Raw genomic sequence first — 20493 nt, 5'->3', positions numbered from 1 at the left:
TCTAATAGACTTTTTTCACTTATGAGATGAGAAAGGCGCGCTGCGTTGAACCTTCCTCTTTCGAATGAGCCCTCGCACAGCCCACAATTTGTTCTAATAGGGTCAATCAACGTCTGGGCGCAGATCCATGTTTCGACCCATTTTTCTAGTAAGATTCTAGTAAATAGCAAATATCTAGCAAATAACTAGAATCCTACTAGAAAAATGGGTCGAAACATGGATCTGCGCCCAGACGTTGATTGACCCTATTAGAACAAATTGTGGGCTGTGCGAGGGCTCATTCGAAAGAGGAAGGTTCAACGCAGCGCGCCTTTCTCATCTCATAAGTGAAAAAAGTCTATTAGAGACAGAAAATGCATTGAAATCTGCGGGATTTTTTCCTAGATTTTTTCTCGACTTTGGGCCATCATATTATTAGATATAAACATAATCTCGTTAACCTCGTGAGAAAAGCGCGCTGCGTTGAACCTTCCTCTTTCGAATGAGCCCTCACACAGCCCACAATTTGTTCTAATAAGGTCAATCAACGTCTGGCCGCAAACCCATGTTTCGAGCCATTTTTCTAGTAATATTCTAGGTATTTTCTAGTTACAAATCGAGGGTAGACTACCCCCTTAAGGGGGTAGTCCACCCTCGATTTGTAACTAGAAAGGAACTAGAATCTTACTAGAAAAATGGCTCGAAACATGGGTTTGCGCGCTGTCGGTTTTCGTCCTTATTTGAGCTAATTGTGGGCTGGATGAGGGCTTATTCTAAAGAGGAAGGTTAAACACACTGCGCCCTGGTTACGAGGTTAACGAGATTATGTTTATAACTAATAATATGAGGGCCCAAAGTAGAGAAAAAATCTAGGAAAAAAAACCAGCACATTTCAATGCATTTTTCTGTCTCCAAAAGACTTTATGACTTATGAGATGACCAGGGCGCAGCGCGTTGAACCTTCCTCTTTAGAATGAGCCCTCACACAGCCCAAACTTTGCTCAAATAAGGACAAAAACCGACAGCGCGCAGACCCACTTTTTCGGACCCAAAATCTAGTAAGATCCTAGTAAATAGCAAATATCTAGCAAATAACTAGAATCTTACCAGATTTTCGATCGAAAAAGTGGATCTGCGCGCTGTCGGTTTTTGTCCTTATTTGAGCAAAGTTTGGGCTGTGTGAGGGCTCATTCTAAAGAGGAAGGTTCAACGCGCTGCGCCCTGGTCATCTCATAAGTCATAAAGTCTTTTGGAGACAGAAAAATGCATTGAAATGTGCTGGTTTTTTTTCCTAGATTTTTTCTCTACTTTGGGCCCTCATATTATTAGTTATAAACATAATCTCGTTAACCTCGTAACCAGGGCGCAGTGTGTTTAACCTTCCTCTTTAGAATAAGCCCTCATCCAGCCCACAATTAGCTCAAATAAGGACGAAAACCGACAGCGCGCAAACCCATGTTTCGAGCCATTTTTCTAGTAAGATTCTAGTTCCTTTCTAGTTACAAATCGAGGGTGGACTACCCCCTTAAGGGGGTAGTCTACCCTCGATTTGTAACTAGAAAGGAACTAGAATCTCACTAGAAAAATGGCTCGAAACATGGGTTTGCGCGCTGTCGGTTTTCGTCCTTATTTGAGCAAAGTTTGGGCTGAGTGAGGGCTTATTCTAAAGAGGAAGGTTAAACACACTGCGCTCTGGTTACGAGGTTAACGAGATTATGTTTATAACTAATAATATGAGGGCCCAAAGTAGAGAAAAAATCTAGGAAAAAAAACCAGCACATTTCAATGCATTTTTCTGTCTCCAAAAGACTTTATGACTTATGAGATAACCAGAGCGCAGCGCGTTGAACCTTCCTCTTTAGAATGAGCCCTCACACAGCCCAAACTTTGCTCAAATAAGGACAAAAACCGACAGCGCGCAGACCCACTTTTTCGGACCCAAAATCTAGTGAGATCCTAGTAAATAGCAAATATCTAGCAAATAACTAGAATCTTACCAGATTTTCGATCGAAAAAGTGGGTCTGCGCGCTGTCGGTTTTTGTCCTTATTTGAGCAAAGTTTGGGCTGTGTGAGGGCTCATTCTAAAGAGGAAGGTTCAACGCGCTGCGCCCTGGTCATCTCATAAGTCATAAAGTCTTTTGGAGACAGAAAAATGCATTGAAATCTGCTGGTTTTTTTTCCTAGATTTTTTCTCTACTTTGGACACTAATATTATTAGTTATAAACATAATCTCGTTAACCTCGTAACCAGGGCGCAGTGTGTTTAACCTTCCTCTTTAGGATAAGCCCTCACTCAGCCCAAAATTTTCTGAAATAAGGACGAAAACCGACAGCGCGCAAACCCATGTTTCGAGCCATTTTTCTAGTGAGATTCTAGTCTCTTTCTAGTTACAAATCGAGGGTAGACTACCCCCTTAATTCCGGCACGAATTATTTGCTCTTCCTAAACGTTCGTACAACGCCATTTCATGCAGCGGCAAAACGCTCGAACTGTTAGCCAAATTTAATTCCAAATCTACCGCTAGATGGTGCTGTTACGGCTTGGAACTTGGAACTAGGGCTGTTCGAGTACCCGCAAAATGCGAGCCGAGCTGCCCGAGCTGCCCGAGCTAAATAAGCCACCGAGGTACTATCAGAGAGGATATGAGCCGTCTCACACAACAATACTCTGACAAAACAGGTCAATGTATTGAACACATAGATACAAGTAAGTAAAATACTAATACAATTTTGTTATTATCGTTTTTGGTTCAATCTCTAAATCTGTAATACCATATACACATGCATATCTATTATTTAGATATCAGGATATCAGGATATGTATACGTATTATTCAAGCTGGTTCACCCCAGGCGTGAACAATGTCATATATTCTCTAGTTCTATTTAGGCAAAGAGTACGGAACCACCGACACCGACGAGGTAGTATTGGTGATAGTATTATAAGGCAATTACAGAATGGGTAATGTGAACATTTAATACTACATTATTCTTCTTCTACTTGACGAGTATCTCGTCGGTGGTACAACTCAACGACAAGCCAGACAGTCGAAAATTGTCGAAAACTCAACCATAATCCAGGCGGCACAAAAGTGTTCAAGGTAAGAAAAGGGAAGGTGTGTAAAGGAAAATAACTTTGTTACTACAAGATAGTGGTTGTACAAAAGTTTATTGCACACTTATGTTAGTACAATACATTGAAAATGAAAAAGATATGTTTTTTTTTAAATTGAAAATAACAAACTTAAAACGTAGTAGGATTTAATAAACAAATTACCATGTTCGATATATCTTTTATTGTATATTAACAACGCTTCAACGTATTGGTTGTCGATTTGTATAATAAATAATTGTATCAGTGGCGCACGATCCTGTTCTCGTCATCTTATATTGCAAAATACGTAATAGTGTAACGGTACCCGTGATAACATGTATTAGTTTGTATTTCAATGTTTTTTCATTTTATATCGTTACGATTTCATTCATCTTAGAATCTATAAGAAAATGTAGCTGTGTATTATTTGATGTAACGACGCAGGGTACCATTTTTGTGTACATACATACAAATACTACAGGAAGGAAGAATGATTTCAAATGAATGTATGTACCTGTGACGTCGCGAGGATTGTGTTTGCAAGATGATATTATTAAAAAACAGGAGAAACATGAATTAATTTCAAGTAATTCTTACATGCTACGCTTATTTCGACATTATTACGAACAATTATTACAAAGGTAGACAGTCACAATGTATTACCCTTAAATTTTAATTCTCCGAGTTGCAAAAGTAACGAATAACAAATAGATAATGTAGAAAAAACAGAGAACGTTCACGTTCAAAAAAGACTGACGACATTCAGTTTTTTCCTTTTTTTTAAATGTTAACTAGTAGTTATTGACTTGGAATTATTCGGTTCTTCTTGGAATTCATCGATAGACGAGTATTTATATTATAACGACGCGTTAACGCGCGGTATGTTTCTTATCAACGCAAAACGGCTAGATCCCTTTTTTTCGTTAAAAAATTAAAAATCATCGTCGTCCGTACAATAAATTCGCGTAACTTCTTCCCATATAAGTATCTTTGATATCGATCTTTACAACTATGTATAGTAGAACTATACGGACACTCTATCTTACATTTCTTATAGAGTATTTCATTTCGATTCTGTGATAAAGGGTAGATTGCGATTCATGGATTCGATTTTTGGGATAGATTAGAATTAATTGGATTTGAAAGACATCAGGTACGTTTCGACGTTGAACGTCAGTTAATGATTTGTCAGAGAGATACTACTATGATTGGTATGTTCGACCGTTTAACAATATATGCGTGTATTTATAGTTTTGCCGTTGTCCAGTAATTTACGACATCAATTTGCTTAAGTCGCTCGTACTTGTTCGTAACAACAGCTCGAGAGCATGTCATGTCGTCGTTTGTGGCATGTGAAGTTTGAGTAATCACTCGTTCGCCCGTTCCATTCAACTTGAAGAAAGACTTGTTTAGTAGAAGAAAGCATCCAACGAGTAGACTGGGTAAACTGGTTCAAGTTTCTCAATCATCGAGGAATAGCGTAATTAGATCTATGGAATTTCTTTAGCTTGTTAAACGCAGTTTTTAAACAATGTTTTATACCAAATTTGCGCATTGGAAATGCATTGCTATTTCTTTCTGGATGAAATTAGAGTACTCAGCTAATAAGTGAATTGGTTCGCTGAACCAATGAACTCTTATCTCCCAGTCTACTTAAACACGCGAGATGATCGAAAGTTTCTGGATTCAGCTTGAAGAGACAGGAACAACACCCCCATCGGTGGTGCCTTTAGAACTCTTTTGTTGTTTATCGGTAGTGATCGGTGAACGTTGCGAGAGAACGTTGTCTTTCGTGTTGATATTCTGTTCAATGTTATTTGCGAAGGCAACGCTGTGAGCTCGCCGTCGTGTGCACCTTTTCACGGTGTTTGTACTGTGTTGCGCGATAAGTTTTCTAGTTCTACTATGTCTCTTCGCCATTCTTAAGTTGAATAGAACGAGTTTGTCTCAATCGCTGTAACGCGCTTCCGTTTTCATGCTGGAACCGTGGTCGCTCGTAGTCGATTCTCCCAGTCACAATGGTGCTAAACTTTTACCTCTCTTCGCTAGCCTAATCTCTAGCCATATGTAAGGAACCACAGACAGAAGCAGCACGCAAGCGAGGCCGAGAACTCGATATTGCGTGCAGACCAGACCGTGTAAACCGAGCGTCAGAGCAAGGCCCAGCCATCTCCAAAAAAGAGACGTTGACAAGGGTCCTTGCCAAGAGTTTGGATACAAACCCAATACTAATGCTGGAAAAGAAATATTTTGTTTGATTGGCAGTTCTATCCTCGTCAACGATCTGACTATCTGAACGACTATATGCTTTTAAAATTCATGTAAATCCACTCACTATATATCAGTGTTTCCCAAATAGAATTACAAACTCCCCAAGCAGCAGATATAACGTGGAACAGGGCTGGATCATCGCCGGATGGTCTCCATGTCATCAAAACCAGTAATAAGCAGGCATGGAATACGAATCCAACAACTGACAAAAGAAACACACGCAGCGATTGTTAAAATTGGGGATGTTAGTATGCGCTGCGGTAAACGCGGTACGTATCACGTTGAAATAAGAAAAAGTTTACGTACCTACAACAAAGTATCTCTTAATGTGCCTTAACAACATCGATAACGTTACACCGGCGAGAGCTTGTAAAGATGCCAAACTTAAAAAACTTAGAGTTACCGTGCCAGCTCCTCCCAAAGCACAAACAACGTATGCCTATAATAGACACGATCGTACAGGTGATACATATAATTGTGTTAGGTTGCAGACCATAATAAACGTAAACGATAGAAAATTAAACATTAAACCGATTGTACTCACTTCTATGAAGTCAGCGTAGATGAATCCCTGCTCGAGACCAATAAAAAGAGTTAGCGGCGCAGCCAACTGCAATTTAGGATCTTGGAATGCAGACTTTATGGACGTAAGAATGTTTTGAGCGCTATGTTTCTCGTTTACGCTTTGCGGTTCCTTCATTCTGGAGTCGAGAAAAGCGCAGGATATACTTAATCCTAGGACAGCGAGACCAAGCCATATGCTGATCAGTATTCTGGATGTTCCAGAAGACAGTACTGGTATACTAATTGTGCCGTTTTCGATATAAATTTCTTCCGGACAATACTCTGCTCCACAGACGTCGTTTGTTTCATTGTTCAGTGTGTCTAGTGGTAGCGAATCTGTCAATTTGACAAGTATGGCAGCGATTAGACAACCTGGAACGAATACACAACGTTGAAACAAGATTTTTTCCAGATATACGAACCAAACAATAAAATGAGGAGAAAGAATGAAGTGGAGATTTATTTAGTCGAGTTATTTCATACCCAGTGCGAGACCTATGTCTTCCGCTAGTTTAATTCCTCTATTAAGTCGTCTGAGAAGGCACTCGCGTCTCGTCTCATCGGGATCCTCAGGATCGGCGCACACCAGAGCTAGACTAGTTGCCGATGAGTTTACATGCGAAACTCTTGCTATGAAACTCGGTGTTATACAAGCACCCAGCATCGCGTAACTGGGTAACAGCACGTACCTGTTATACAAAGTCATAATCGTGAAATATAAACCCTAATCGATAAACTGCGCGCCACGCAATATTGTTAGGTTTTATTCATAAATTTGATCGTTGCCGCGAGGCGTTCTCTTTGCGATTCGTGTACCAACCATTTTGGATAAAGATGCGCTCCAACGAAGACGGTGGTAGCAACGTGGCTGGAACTTATCGCGAGATTCGTCCCGAGTCTCTGCACGATGATGGGCGCGAAGCAGCTGGTGATGGTCGCGGTTGCATAGAGAAGAGCTAGAAGCATCGGTCCCAGGTGAGGGTTGAACGTGCCAAGACCAGCTTGTAACGGGAACATGGGCAACGTGGCGGCCGAGCAACTCGCGTGTCCCAGCAGAAGAGCCGCGCAATGTCTCAAGATCGCTTTTTTCGGAGGTCGAGGACCGGAAGGAGCCGCCCTCACAGCTGCGATTAGACGACGCACCGACGATGCTCCCGCCGACGAGTTCATCGAGTCGCGTCGACGCCACGACAAAGCCGATGTCCTCGTGGAGCGACAAGAGATGGGCGAATACGCCGCCATATGCTGCGAATCGTTATATTCGTGTCGGACGGGTTAGTTTCTCCTTTTTTTATTATAAAAACACGCTAATCGTTGCGAGAAACGTAAAATTTCGACGTACCTCCAGCATAGCATCGTTGTCCCATAGATTATGGTGGTGACCGTTGCTTCTGGCGCGTCTATGCGTATGCGCCAACGGTGGAGGTTGAGCTGGCAGTCGTATAGGTCCTAAACCGCCGATCGGTGCTGGTCTGTAAGCAGGACTCTCTAGCTTCTCCTTGGACAACTCGTGAAGATTCGGCAAGGAACCCATGATTCGGACTTTTCTTACTCTTCTTTCCGTCTGTTTTACTGAATGACCTCTGTTATAGTCGCTCGGGCGTTTCTCTGATTCTGGACAGAATCATCGTCGGAGAAGTATACGGTTGACATCGTCGCGATTCTCATGCCCTTCGATTCCTCGATTCTCCATTTATTGGCTTCGACGATACCTAAAATCGCAAACGATTCATTCTTTCAAACTTTCATCGAATGTTCTATCATTGTTTGAGAGTTTGCGGCAAGTTCTCGGCAGCGCGCGCGAACCCGAATAATTTGCATTTATAAATGAAAACCGGTGTCACCCTGTATGAAAATGGGACTTGAAATTGCCGTCGCCGAGAGATTAGACACCGCACCGTGTTAAAAACTCGCATAAAACGAAGGAAATGGGCTCTCCGGCGGTGGAACGAAACGGTTCCAGGAACTTTCTGGCAGGAAGAACGACCGATGCAGTTCGAATCCGTTCTAAAATCGGACGCAACGGCATGGCAGCTGCAGGTGTCCGATGGAAAACGGTAAGCCGATCCCAACGTGCCGATACTCTGTGGGAGTCTTGCATAATTTAGCCGGCGATTCTTGGAGTATAGTCGCGCCTCCGATTATGCGGTGAACAAGAAAAAAAAGAACAGAAAAAATAGGAGGAGATAAAAATCCCGTAAGTCATCTGCGGGACCTTGAACGAGAACTTACGACGGAACAACTGTTAGCATAACGATCGCGATGCCGGTCGGCCGGCCGGCCGGCCTTGATATCAGCCCCGCGGAACGGATTTCGACCAATCGTGGCGGTGCGACAATCGACAGGCCGTCGTAGGTACGTGAAAATGCAGATCGATGCAAATCTCCGTCGTTCGTCGGAAAATCGAGTTTGGGCTCCGTCGATCTTATAGCTTCCGTCTCCGAATCGGTGCACGTGGCGAGTGCAGCTCGCAACATATCGTTGCGTAATTCCGACGGGATTTCATCGCGTCTTGAAGCGCGACCAGAAGTCTAGCGAGCGAAACCGAAGCGAAGAATATTCCATCGACCCTCGGGTAGCGGTCCTGGGTCGCCAGCGACAATCCCATTATTTATTCATACGTCGCGTCGGTGAACAAATGGTATTTCTGGACTGCTGACCTCTATGCGAAATCCCGTTTTCAAGGACCGATTAACGAAGTAGCTCGCTCCGGAAGTTCGATACCTCGATAAACAGTTGTACGAAACCTTCCGTAATTGGAGTTTCCGGTAGACTCGCTCACTAGAACGCACCGCCACACAGTGGGCGAGAAACCGATCTTTTTGAACAAAAATCTGCCGACAACTCAATTTTTCATCGATTCAATGGAATTTTTTAAAAAATATTCCTGAAGGACTATACTCTGATGACGTGCTGCACGAAAATCGTTAACTGCCACAAGAAATCAAGAATCCTTATCTACAAAACCCAATAACTCCGATACTTCATCCGCCCCTACCATAAATTTGCATGTCGCAGCTGAGTTGCCGACACTTCTTAACCCTAAACCTATCCAATTGGTAATTCTCAGGGCCAGATTTACAGTTTAAAATATTGCGCCGCCACAGTGGTCCGACAACGCGATTATACTGGTCAAAAGTCAATTTTCGAAGTTCAACATTTTGGAAAAACTTTTTTGAGTAAGTAAGAATACTCCAAACCATCAAAATCCAAAATATTATCCATTTTAGATAATCGTGTAACCGAGGGTAACGTTCTAAAGACAAAATTCTGAAATTCAAAGTGAAACTAATTATTCTAATTGTAAGAACTCATTATAGAGCTTTATTAGAGTTTTATATATATTAATAGGCGTGTTTTCATTATTTAATTAGTTTCCCAGCATTATTTAATCCATGTACAAATTCTGTAATATTATTAATAATTTAAGTTTTATATGAAAGTTTGAACAATTTCGAATAAGAGCATATTTTTAGGTGCAGTCTGCAGCAGCCTTGTAGTTTATACGATACATAATTAAGAAATAAAATCCAGCGGTATTTTGGCGTCTGGATAGCATAGTTGACTTGGACTTTGATGTTTAGACTGCGCGAGTCGTATCTGCTTGTTAGTATTTCTTTGTATAAACTGTTTCATTGTATTACATTGATCAGATTCACGGAAACAATTGGTTCTCGTCGAGCATACTTGTTTTTGATCACGTTAGTCTTCAATCGAATATTCGCGTGGAAACATATCTGTACTGAAGAATTTATCTAAGTTTTATGTGTGTTAAATTGTGTATTATAGTTAGTTATATGTATAATTATAGTTAAACACATTTATGTATGTAAATGCGTACATTGTACATATTTTTAATTCATTTATACAGGGTGTCCCGAATTTAAATGACAAAACTTCCGGAGCGTGTAGGGGACCGAAAGACTAGGACAAGTATTTTAGAGATTTGCTCGTTTTTGCTTCGTTTTGGAGAAAATCGCAAAAATTCAATATCTCGTTGTCAGTTGCTCTCTTGAGTTGTTGTATACACTTATTCTATTTGTGATTGTTTTGACATTGTTGTGTCAGTTATTACAGTGAGATATAATTTACTTTTGGCCAGTAAAATCCCGTCCGACGCCGTTTTGGGTTTCTTCTTTGTATTTCAATCGCCGCGGCGCGGCGGTCAGGCGGCGCACAGTGGTTTAATTATTTTTTATTGTCTTCAGATACAATTATATTATATCTGAATTAGGTCTGCACGAAAAGTGTAGTAAAACATTAGGTCTCGATCCCGAAGCTTTGCAGATGCTAAAAGCACCAAAAATTCGATCAAATACAAACTCCGACAGTGAATAATAATCTTTTATATTATATTTGTAACACTTATAATTATTATATTAATAAACAAGTAGTTAGTATTGTAAATTATGTTTTATTTACTTTACTCAAATATTAAAAAGTAATTTTTACACAAACTGTCAATTTTTTCCTTGCACAATAATTAATTCGCACTAGAACTGACTTTGAGGCTACAGTGCGGCGGTGCGGTCTAGTGTGCGCATCCCCATTGAAAATATTGAAATACATAGAAGAAACCTTGCCGTAGAAGAGCGACGGCGTTTAATCTTCGCCGTTTGCTTATAGCGTTTTGGGAATTGTTCGCGTTTATATTGTAGACTGTGCACAGGCACAATTCTGTTCCGCCTTTCGATCGCTAAGAATTCGATAAAATATTCTTACACGTGGGCGAAGTTGACAATGAGGAGATTCTGCTTTTGCACGGCATGGCACCGTTCTCGTTCTCAGAAACGTCCTCTTCGAAGACTTGTCTGTTACGCGTGCGTTTGCTGCAAGTGGAATCGGTACGTAACGACCAGACATGCGAGCCGAGTTTTATCGAGTATCGCGCGTTCTAACGACATTAACGAATATTCTTATTCGATTTCTTTCAAATCGAATCTTGCGTACAACCGCGCTTCGTTCCCTACTCGATGATTATTTCTGCAATTTTGAAAGGCTATCGATAGGTTCGAAATTGCTTCGATAAACGAATACAAGGATAACGTGTCCTGAAGATGTCGACAATATTTGCTGACTCACGATTCATTTAACGAGTACATATATCCATATTACGAGCGAACATGTTTCAACTGGGTTTACTGCTCGAGTATTATTATGCTATACAATTTTTTGAGGTTTTTCATCCAGTTTTGAAATCTAGCGATTGATATTGTTTGCGTCGCATCGATGCGATTGGTATTGTATGTATAATGCAGGATACGAGAATGCTTTTATTATAACTTCTCGATAAAACGATTTAGGTGTACGTTTGTGTTTATAGTGCAAATATTGATCGTTTATCTTTGGAACGCTTTGTAGATATTTGATATTCGTATCGTCGTAGCGTAGAATTTTCTTTACTTTTCGATAACGCTTTAATGTCGAGCGATTTTAGAATACTATTAGCGATTCGATTATCCTATCGATGTTATCCGCAGATACCAATTTCTATGCATGTAATATTATACTTTCGACGGTCCTTTCATCATCCTATCATTCGTCGATAAATAACAGAGGGTTACAAAATTTCCGTGCTGACGTAAACAATTTATAGAAGTTCATACAATCAGAAAGTTTTACAAGGCGCCTCTTAGGGGGTGTAGCAATAGAGTACGAAGCCCTCAGGATTACGTTCGCGCGCGCGCGCGCGTATTAGAATACACGATACAAATACGATCGATAGATCGAGTATCCCGCGCGATAACGACGTAATTGCTAGAAAGAGAGTGTAATCGCTAGAAAATTCTATAAATGTAACGAAGTCTTTTAACGTTAACATTATTCTTGATTACAGTTAGTCGACAGATATGTTAAAACGAATAAAACGTGCGCGGTGGAGGATGTTCGACGAAAGGGAGGAAAAAATGTAAAAGCGATTCTTTAAGACAAAATTGTCGCCGAGCTACTGCGTTTTTTTGATTGAGAACAGTTTAAAAATTACTGATCGAACGGGAAACTTATAATCGTCGTAAAAAGATAACGGAGACTACGAACTTGAATTTTTGTCGTATTAATATTGGTAAAACGACCCTCGTTGCGCAAAATATGTTTTCTCCGTAGAAACTTATTCTTTCTTTCTCTGCTATGAATACTTTTCGAACCTTTTCGCCACCATCGTGTATAATAATATTGATTTTGTTACGTTCCTTTTTTTATACTAAACCTAAACGCTTTGTAATGTCTGCCGCACGCAACTAATTAACTTCCACCTCTGTATACTTCCAACGCTTTATCTTTTTATATTTATCTGCCTTTTCTTTTGCCCGGTTTTTGCGTTCATTACTTTTGATCTTCCTTTATCCGTTACTTTTTATAACGCATCCACTGTTTCATCGTACCATCCATTTACGCTATCGCGTTGAGCGGTACGCCGCGCCGCGCGCCGTTCACGATTAATCAAACATTTGCAGGCGAATTATTAGATTTTCTAAATACCGGAGACACTCTGATTTGCCACTAGTTGATATTTCTTAGATTTCAGACCAGCTTGCCGACTTCGTAACGGTTCGAGGGATAGACTCGATTCCCGGTAGTTCGTAACACTACATGTAATCGATTTGAATATATTAAAAATGCATTTGCTGCTTTATTCAATTCGATTTCATCGGACACATACATAGCACAAAACAGCTGAAAATCCAACTCCTTCTTACATACTTAGAGCTTCGCGAGCTCAGGGTTACGAATGTTTCGGACTCCGCGGACAGCAGAAATCAGACGAAAAAAAATATACATATAAAGAATTAATTCACGAATCGGACAAGCTTCGAACACAACGGCGAACCTACTTTCTGATTGGTGGGCTGTGCGATCGACGAAGACACACCATGGTTGTTCCCACGACAACGAGACAGCAGCTGGACAATCGGGATCATCCTCGATGGCGATTCACGATTATAATCGCATCGAGCCTACGTTCGACAAACGGTATTTACGGAACACACCGCACACCGTATCGTAGAGAACACATGTATAAACACAGGATTTTCCGAGTGAGCCGTTTCCGCGACGCGACGCGACGAGGCGCGAGAAGTTGCGCGAGCTACATATACGCGGCGACGATTTCGAAAGATTTCACCGGTTTACGTACGGCGAGCACGATCGACGCGTCCACAGATCACCTTTACCATTATTCGCGACGTATTTATAACACTTGTCTCTTCGGCATGTGTCGTTATAGTGATCGATAAGCACGTTTAACGGGGAGCCGTAGGAACGAGCGAACGGATATAAACAGCCTGGGAAAATCGCCGGAGACGTTGTCGAGATCTTTACTCGAGCATGGCTCGCGCTAGCCCGTCGATATCATCGAATCTGTGTCACAGGAGAGCTCCGATGAGAAAACCAGTACATACTATAACCGGGACATCTTGATGCTTGTTGGCTCAGCGAACTTTGTCTCGCGCGATCTCCGACGAATTAACACAGCGCGGTTGGAACGAGAGCTCTAACCGTTTCTCACGTTTCTCGCGAACTTGGTCTCGGTTTTTCGCACTGCCGGATCGAAACGATCGAGGATGTCGCACGATCTCGACGACGGTACACGGTCCAGGTGGAATGGAAGCTCCGGCGAGAGAGCGAGAGTCTAGACGACGAGTACCCTAACCGCGATAAACAGATGCGCGTTCGTCGCGAACTTTATCTCGGTATTTCGGGAAAGCACTGCGCGTTACCTCGGCCCGGACTGTTCGCGTTGGCTGACCGTTTCGCTGAGAAACGATCGAGACGCGTCTCGCGCAAGGGGTAGCAAAGGGTTGCGATCGTTTCTGGTCTAACGAAAGCACAACAGCGAGAGCGAGGTTCCCTTCGGCTGAACTCGGTGATCCTCGCCGTGGCTCGCTCGCTCTCCCTTGGTTCCATTCTCCTCTCGATATGGTCGATAACAGGGAGAGTGCGTACTGCATCCTCGTTCTCCTCGATTCCTGCGAATCTTGAGCGCGCAACACTAGCCGAACAAACGCCGCGCCGCCGGAGGAATTTTAGCGTTTGCTTCTGTCGAGGCACCCTGCTAGTCGCACGGCCCGATACGAGCCCGATCGTCAAACGATCTTAACCGTACGATCTATCGAATCCATCATGGAACGGGGAATACAGTTACGCGAACCTGCCCGATCCCCTTCGACCTCCCAATCGGCTCCTTCTTTTTCTCTATTTTGCGATTCGCTCGGACAATTTTTATTTTCCATAAAGATCCGCGGTCTATCGACAACGACATTTCAAGACATATTGCTCGCGCGACATGGAACACCCCGTACCGTACGTACATCCGACGCGACACGAGGAAGAAACATTACGTGAAATACCGTAACATCCGTTCGCCGCGTGTTTCTTAATCGAATCTGAAAACGAAACGCGTAGAAGGGAAAATGAAAGTGCGAAGAATTCATGAATATATAAAAATGGAGTAGGTTGCTTAGAATGCGATTGCGGATTTCAACGCAATCGTATCGATGATGAATATGCAACATTAATATTACTTTAACCGACATGACATCGCGTTGCTGCCATATCCTGCGGAACAAATTAATGGTAACTTGACACGCCCATAGTATTCGCGAATCTGGCAAATGGAATTGCAAAGTTACGTGCTGTTCGATGCCGTCGCAACCACAAACGCGATAGTCAAGCGACCAGCTCGGCGAAGATGACCACCGCTCTTTACGCCGTTTCAAAATACACCTCGAATCTCAAGCGAAGACCACTGTTTAGGTCACTTTTGTTTGATCGTCCCCACCCAACGAGAATCGACTCTCGATATTCCGCGTGACGTCGATTGCGCTCTCTTGCCGTCCGGACGTGTTAACGAAAGCATCGATAGACATTTTACAGTGCGAACAAACCGTGACCGTGTCGGCCTTTTCACCAATTCACGTGGCGTTTATTGCCACAAGTCGTACCCGCGATTTATGTAACAATTCCGCGAGTGTCTCGTATTTCCTACGATGATGCTTCCAGATTACAAGCAGACCTAGATCGTTTTAGTGAGTGGTGTTGCAAGAATGGTATGGAACTCAATATTGAAAAATGCCATGTTGTGCGGTCTTCCCGTCGCTCTGTACCATTCACATATCCTTACCGTCTCAATGATTGTATTCTCTCCTCAATAAGTGAGGTAAAGGACTTAGGTATTCTTTTCTCCTCAACCTTGAACGTTTCCAAACATATTCATAACATTGTTAATTCCGCATCAAGAACACTCGGGTTTATACTACGCTTTTCTACTGATTTTCACTCAATACGCACAATTAGATTGCTACATATTGCCCTTGTCCGTCCCCAGTTGGAATATGCTTCAGTTATATGGTCTCCGAATAGCTTAAATTATGAAATCATGCTAGAGAGAGTGCAGCATAAATTTCTCAGGTTTTGTTCTCATAAGATCAATAATCCTATGTCAATCTTTGATCACGATTACTCCACAATATTAACCATAGCCCAACCTGGAAACATTGTCTGCTCGCAGAAGAGTATCCGACCAGAGCTTTATTTTTAATTTAATTAATAACCATATAGATTGTACCTCTCTCCTTATGCAAATTAATGTTTACGCACCTGAATGTGCTTTGAGATCTCGAGCAGGTTTTCAAACACGTAAATGCAAATCCACATATGGATTAACAAATCCTATAAATCGAATTATTGCGAATTCCAACACTCTATATAATAGTATTGACTATTTTAATGGGTCGTTACAAACTTTCAAAAAAAAATTACGCAGGATTAACTCATAATATCAGTACCTTTATACCAATAGTTTTTTTTTTCTTTTATGCATGTCCTTTCTTAGTAATTTATGTTAAGTCTTTATTCTATTGTAAGTCTTTATTCTATTGTAAATGGACCTCGGTCCGTGCATAATAAATAATAATAATAATAATTTATATCAGGCCTCGCGAGAAACCGAATAAACCGCTCGTTTGTGAAACCTTCCAAAAGTGGACTTTTTCTCACACACGTGGCAACCATCTCGCAGTCTCCACATCCGAATCCACCAGCTTCCAACCGAAACACGTGCGTTTTCAGTTCGACTGTACTTCTTAGCTCATTCATTAGCAGTTGGCACAGAAGCGACAGAAACGGCTGACGGGGGTCGAAAAATGTTCACGCATGCTTTGCTTTTAGCGATCTATTCCCCTCCGAGATATCGGTCCCTTTCAATTCAGCTCAATGCCACTTGCCTTCCGTTTCGCAGGCGTGGTATGCGCGGTGCTATGCAGAGTTTGACCCGGATATCAACATCTACGCTTCGCGAGCATAACTTCCAATGGTCTGGAAGTTGATCGGCCCGTAAGCTATTCTTAAGCTGCATCCGAATCTGATTTTCAGAGACTTCGAGGGCTCGGCTTTGGAAACGCGTGGCCGAGCAAAAAAGTTAAATACCAGCGTCGATAATTACAGCACCAACCGTACTCGGACATACTCGAAGCGGCGGCGTGCAGACGTTGAAATTACTATACTATGACCGTACGGTTGGGTAACGAACTTACAATGTCGCGCGAGTTCATTCGCGATTTCACAGTCGAGAAGAATGCGAAACTTGTTGTAGAACAACTTCGTGAAATCTTCTTTTCGAGTACGCGCATATCGAATTATTTATCGAATCAAATATCGAGTATCGACAGGCGTGAATTTTAGTAATTTTAGTAATTTTCATTTCCTGGGAGAGTAAGAGGCACTGAATAATGTCGTTCTATTACTTTCAACGTTATAGAAGCTTAGTCGATGTAGCACTTGAAACGAATTTTACTTGTTTGATACAGCACTGTCTGCAATTTCACCGAGTCTCGTTTTAAAAACTAATAACTTTTTTATACTTGTACCAAAGGACCTGATTTTTTATAATCAGTTAGAAGCATTGGTTTACGAAATGATATGCAAAAAAGATTTTCCAGAAATTTTTAATTTACACGGTTACATGCAAAAATAAAAAAAGGGAGTTTTAAAACTTTTTTATTGGGGCCCTTAAAGAAAATGTAAAATGTACGTTTTGTAGATCTAAAATAGTTACACACATGCTTTCATCGAAATCGATTAACATACACGTGAGCTACAAGCGGTTAAAAATGGTGAAAATCGTAGTTTTATACGACTTTTGATCAATTTCTGCTTCAAATCCACAGAATCGTACATCTTTCGATGCGTGTCATTTTTTCCTACGTCAACCGATTTCGTTGAAATTTTCAGCATGTGTATAACTATTATAGATCTACGAAACATATATTTTAAATTTTCATTAGGGACCCAAATAAAAGAGTTTCAGAAAATGCCTTTTTTATTTTTGCATGTAACCTTGTAAATTATAATTTTTGGAAAATCTTTTTTGCATATCACTTCGTAAACCAATGCTCCTAATTGATTATAAAAAATGAGGTCGTTTGATACGATTATAAAAAAGTTATTAGTATTTAAAAGGTGTACGAACACTTTGTACACCCACTGTATTTTATAGTTGCTCTTTGTGATTACCATACCTCCTACTCCATTCGTGGAAAATTAGCTGAGCGTTTGCGCGAAGAAGCCAGAGAATTACAGTTGCAAACGTTTCCGTTTGCTTAGATCGACAGCACTATTTTTGGTCGAGTTGCGTTATTAAACCATATTTGGAACAATAACGCGTCCCGATAAGGCGAGTCCGCGATCTCTTTGTTGCACGTCAAGCTGATAAACACCTGACACAAGAATCGTGGTTAAGTGTGTCAATGTTACGCCGATAATGCAACGAGCATAAGCCACGCATGTCTGTTCAACTGCTTAGGTCTTATTGTTAGGTTAACCACCTCTCGGTTGCGTATCCAGACATTTATCCTTGCTGGAGAGATAATTGTCGCAGACCAAGGACCGTTAAACTGCAATAAGCGCAGATTATACTTGTAAAACACATTCTTTTAATTTCGGAAATTGACGAAGGCAAGCTGTAATATTTCGCTTCGCGATTAACGGCTCCATATCGAGGGGGGTAGTTGCAACTTCGCTCTTTGCAGCTGTTTCTACACTATCGGTGTTACAATGTGACCGAACTATTTAATATTTTTGAAATTGTTTAACTTGTTGAGTTTATTAACGCGAGCAGGGGTAAAACGATTGAACCTTGCACCATCTCGAGTCTCGATGCGTTAGAAAACTTGACGAAACCGACGCATTTGCAGAAACGAGCTTAATTCGCGCACAATAAAGACTCGTTACGTACCAAAGGACTGTGCGGCACTTACGATCAACTGTTTCTAATGATCCGGTAAGCGATTCTCACGCAGAAATGTACACGTTTTACGACAAGACCCTGCCGAGCCCTGACCCAACCGTAAACATTCTGCGTAAGAAACTGCGTTGGCCTATCGGAAGTTACAGTGCCATCTTTCGCGTTATGGATCGAATACGACTATATTTTCAATGATAGTTAAAATTCAGATTTATATCGATTTATTGCAATCGATCTCAGTTTAGATCTGGACTAGGGATTGCAATCCCGCGTCATTAGTCCAGTCAACGAAAAATCGTAGAGGAAAATGGAAGGAACACAATTTTCAACTTTGGGACTTTGTTTGGACTAGTTAGGAGGTAAACATACTAAAAGTCCCCACTCCTAGGAGGTGAGCGGGTGCAGGGAGCACGTAGAAGATCCCTTTTTCGGTTTTCCGCTTATATTTCGGAAACTATGTGCCCCCTGCACCCCGCTCACCTCCTAGGAGTGGGGACTTTTAGTATGTTTACCTCCTAACTAGTCCAAACAAAGTCCCAAAATTAAAAATTGTGTTCCTTCCATTTTCCTCTACGATTTTTCGTTGACTGGACTAATGTCGCGGGATTGCAATCCCTAATCTGGACGCACCGAAAACATCCATTGACAGCAAACGTATATCCCATACATAAATGATTGCTGCACGCGTTACACAGCTAAGAGATTAACGATTTTTTAGGATTGAACCTGACAGAGAAAATGGTAATATTCTCGATAAAAGTGCTGGAAGATAAATAACGGTGCTCGAGGAAGACAGACCTCGCAGATATTTCGCACGCGCGATAATTAAAATGCTGTAACAAATTAGAAATACAACGCATCAGTAAGATTAACATTTCCCATAGATGAGAGAATCGCTCGACGAGACACGTGGCAGTGCAGAACTAGGTCTACGGTACAGCGAGGATCAACAAGCACGATGCCTAGTTCGATAAAAACGCATTCTATTAAATGACCGACTAAAAAGCCCAGTGCCGACCCAACGAGGATCGTGCGAAGATTGCTTTAACACGATGTTATAGTGTCGGATCTATGAAGACCATACACGTAATAAGTTTGGACTGATTTTAAACCGCGAAGGATTTTCACGTTCCATCGTTTGTTTATGATATTTTTGCAGGATACAGCAATACACGATCCGCGGAGAAACGCCTGATAGGAGGTAATAGTCGTGCGATCGGGATTGGACACGCGTTGGCCATCGAAAATTGTTCCATTCTCGCCGTCCGGAGAAACGATACGATCGGTGAACTGGGAGGACCTTGGAAATCGAAGATCAAGAGTATTCCGTGCTCCCACCATAGGCTAAGTACGCGAGACTAGCATTTACCTATTAGTGCAGACTCTGCCGGCGCGGCGGTGCCCCTTCCTCGATCCTATCCGCGGAAGGTCCAATCCTTGGACACTTTCTTATAAATGAAGGTTGACCGGCGTCTCGTTTCTCATTTAACGCTCCATCCCTCGCAGTCGGAGGGATCGATGCGTTTCATATTAGCTCGGTGCACGTATCCGAGAGATCGCACGTTCCATTGTGCCGTGAACCGAATTGAACAGTGAACTCCTCGATTGTTCGTCCCAGGAATTCCAAGCGAGATACCGGAACCGTGCGGCGACCGCTGACAAACACGTAAGTATCGATCACGCGGATCCATCCGGCGACGACGATACATCTTCGATCCTCGGGACTAATTACACCACTCTGTGGATTTTTGTGGAAAATAAAAATTACATTCGTTGAGTCACGATCGAGCCGAAAACAATACCTACAACAGTAGTTCGAAATTCTTTAACGCATCGGTGTCGACTGTCCATCGGAAAATTGCACCGTTCGTTGATCCAGTCGAGATACTACGCAAGGATACAAAGGTGTCGAACCGCAGCGGCGAGAGATAGCGCGGTTTGTTTAGGTTGGCGTGTCAATTTTTGAAAATGCACGCGAGTAGGAAATTGTAGCCACTAGTGCACAGTATCTATTTACACTTGTGCAACGCCGATTGCGCAAATAATGCAAAACTATACCGTACTGGCAATCGTTGGCCCGATCTATAGCCGCCGACGGTGATCTCGACATAGGTATCGAGGCCCGGATCGTTGTAGATTATTCGATACGCTATTAAGCTGAAACTTGACGCGAGAGCAAGCTTTTCGTAAGAAAATCCGCGAGTGAGCTGTTCGCTTGGAATGAGTTCCGGAATGTAAAACGTGCGCATGATCGGACATTTATTTTACGATCGCGCGTGTCCTGTTCCTTTGCATTTTAAATCCTATGGAAGTCTGCCGTAATTCCTCTTCTTAATCGACGATTGTT

The 20493-nt window shown here is 41.9% G+C and overlaps 2 protein-coding genes across 6 annotated transcripts in view; one reads left to right on the top strand and one right to left on the bottom strand.

Annotated features, from left to right (window-relative positions):
* Nucleotides 1-3260: 3260 nt before the first annotated feature.
* LOC143207145 (protein unc-93 homolog A) lies at nt 3261-14212 on the bottom strand. Of its 3 annotated transcripts, XM_076420278.1 has the most exons (9): nt 12739-14212; nt 10631-10737; nt 7251-7620; nt 6729-7153; nt 6392-6597; nt 5889-6280; nt 5651-5783; nt 5409-5546; nt 3261-5307 (listed from the first exon to the last, which is right to left on the bottom strand). In XM_076420278.1, exons 3-9 carry the CDS (start codon nt 7440-7442, stop codon nt 5087-5089), a joined length of 1707 nt encoding a protein of 568 aa, XP_076276393.1. In that variant the 5' UTR covers nt 7443-7620; nt 10631-10737; nt 12739-14212; the 3' UTR covers nt 3261-5086. The 3 variants fall into 3 exon arrangements, with proteins under 3 accessions (XP_076276393.1, XP_076276392.1, XP_076276394.1); XM_076420277.1 differs by lacking the exon at nt 10631-10737; XM_076420279.1 differs by lacking the exon at nt 10631-10737 and having other exon boundaries at nt 13306-14212.
* LOC143207147 (hexuronate transporter) overlaps nt 13911-20493 on the top strand; it is a 21217-nt gene continuing 14634 nt past the window's right edge. Inside the window, exons 1-3 of one of the 3 annotated variants that reach the window (XM_076420286.1) lie at nt 13911-14952; nt 19031-19232; nt 19306-19494. The gene's annotated coding sequence lies outside the window, so the exon portion shown is untranslated. Of the gene's footprint in view, nt 14953-18768; nt 19233-19305; nt 19495-19570; nt 19813-20493 lie in introns of those variants that run through there. The other 2 variants (XM_076420285.1, XM_076420284.1) reach the window with 2 other exon arrangements.

The sequence above is a fragment of the Lasioglossum baleicum genome, chromosome 3 (genome assembly GCF_051020765.1).
Source record: "Lasioglossum baleicum chromosome 3, iyLasBale1, whole genome shotgun sequence".
NCBI classification, from domain to species: domain Eukaryota; kingdom Metazoa; phylum Arthropoda; class Insecta; order Hymenoptera; family Halictidae; genus Lasioglossum; species Lasioglossum baleicum.
The sequence above is the reverse complement of the archived record's forward strand: the minus strand, read 5'-3'. Positions and strand labels throughout refer to the sequence as shown.

Coding starts and splice junctions, on each gene's coding strand:
- LOC143207145 (XM_076420278.1), bottom strand. CDS start 7,442: ATGGGTTCCTTGCCGAATCTTCACGAGTTGTCCAAGGAGAAGCTAGAG. Junction 6,281..6,391: donor AGACATAGGTCTCGCACTGG/GTATGAAATAAC, acceptor TATTCGTTCCAG/GTTGTCTAATCGCTGCCATA. Junction 5,784..5,888: donor TCTACGCTGACTTCATAGAA/GTGAGTACAATC, acceptor TGTCTATTATAG/GCATACGTTGTTTGTGCTTT.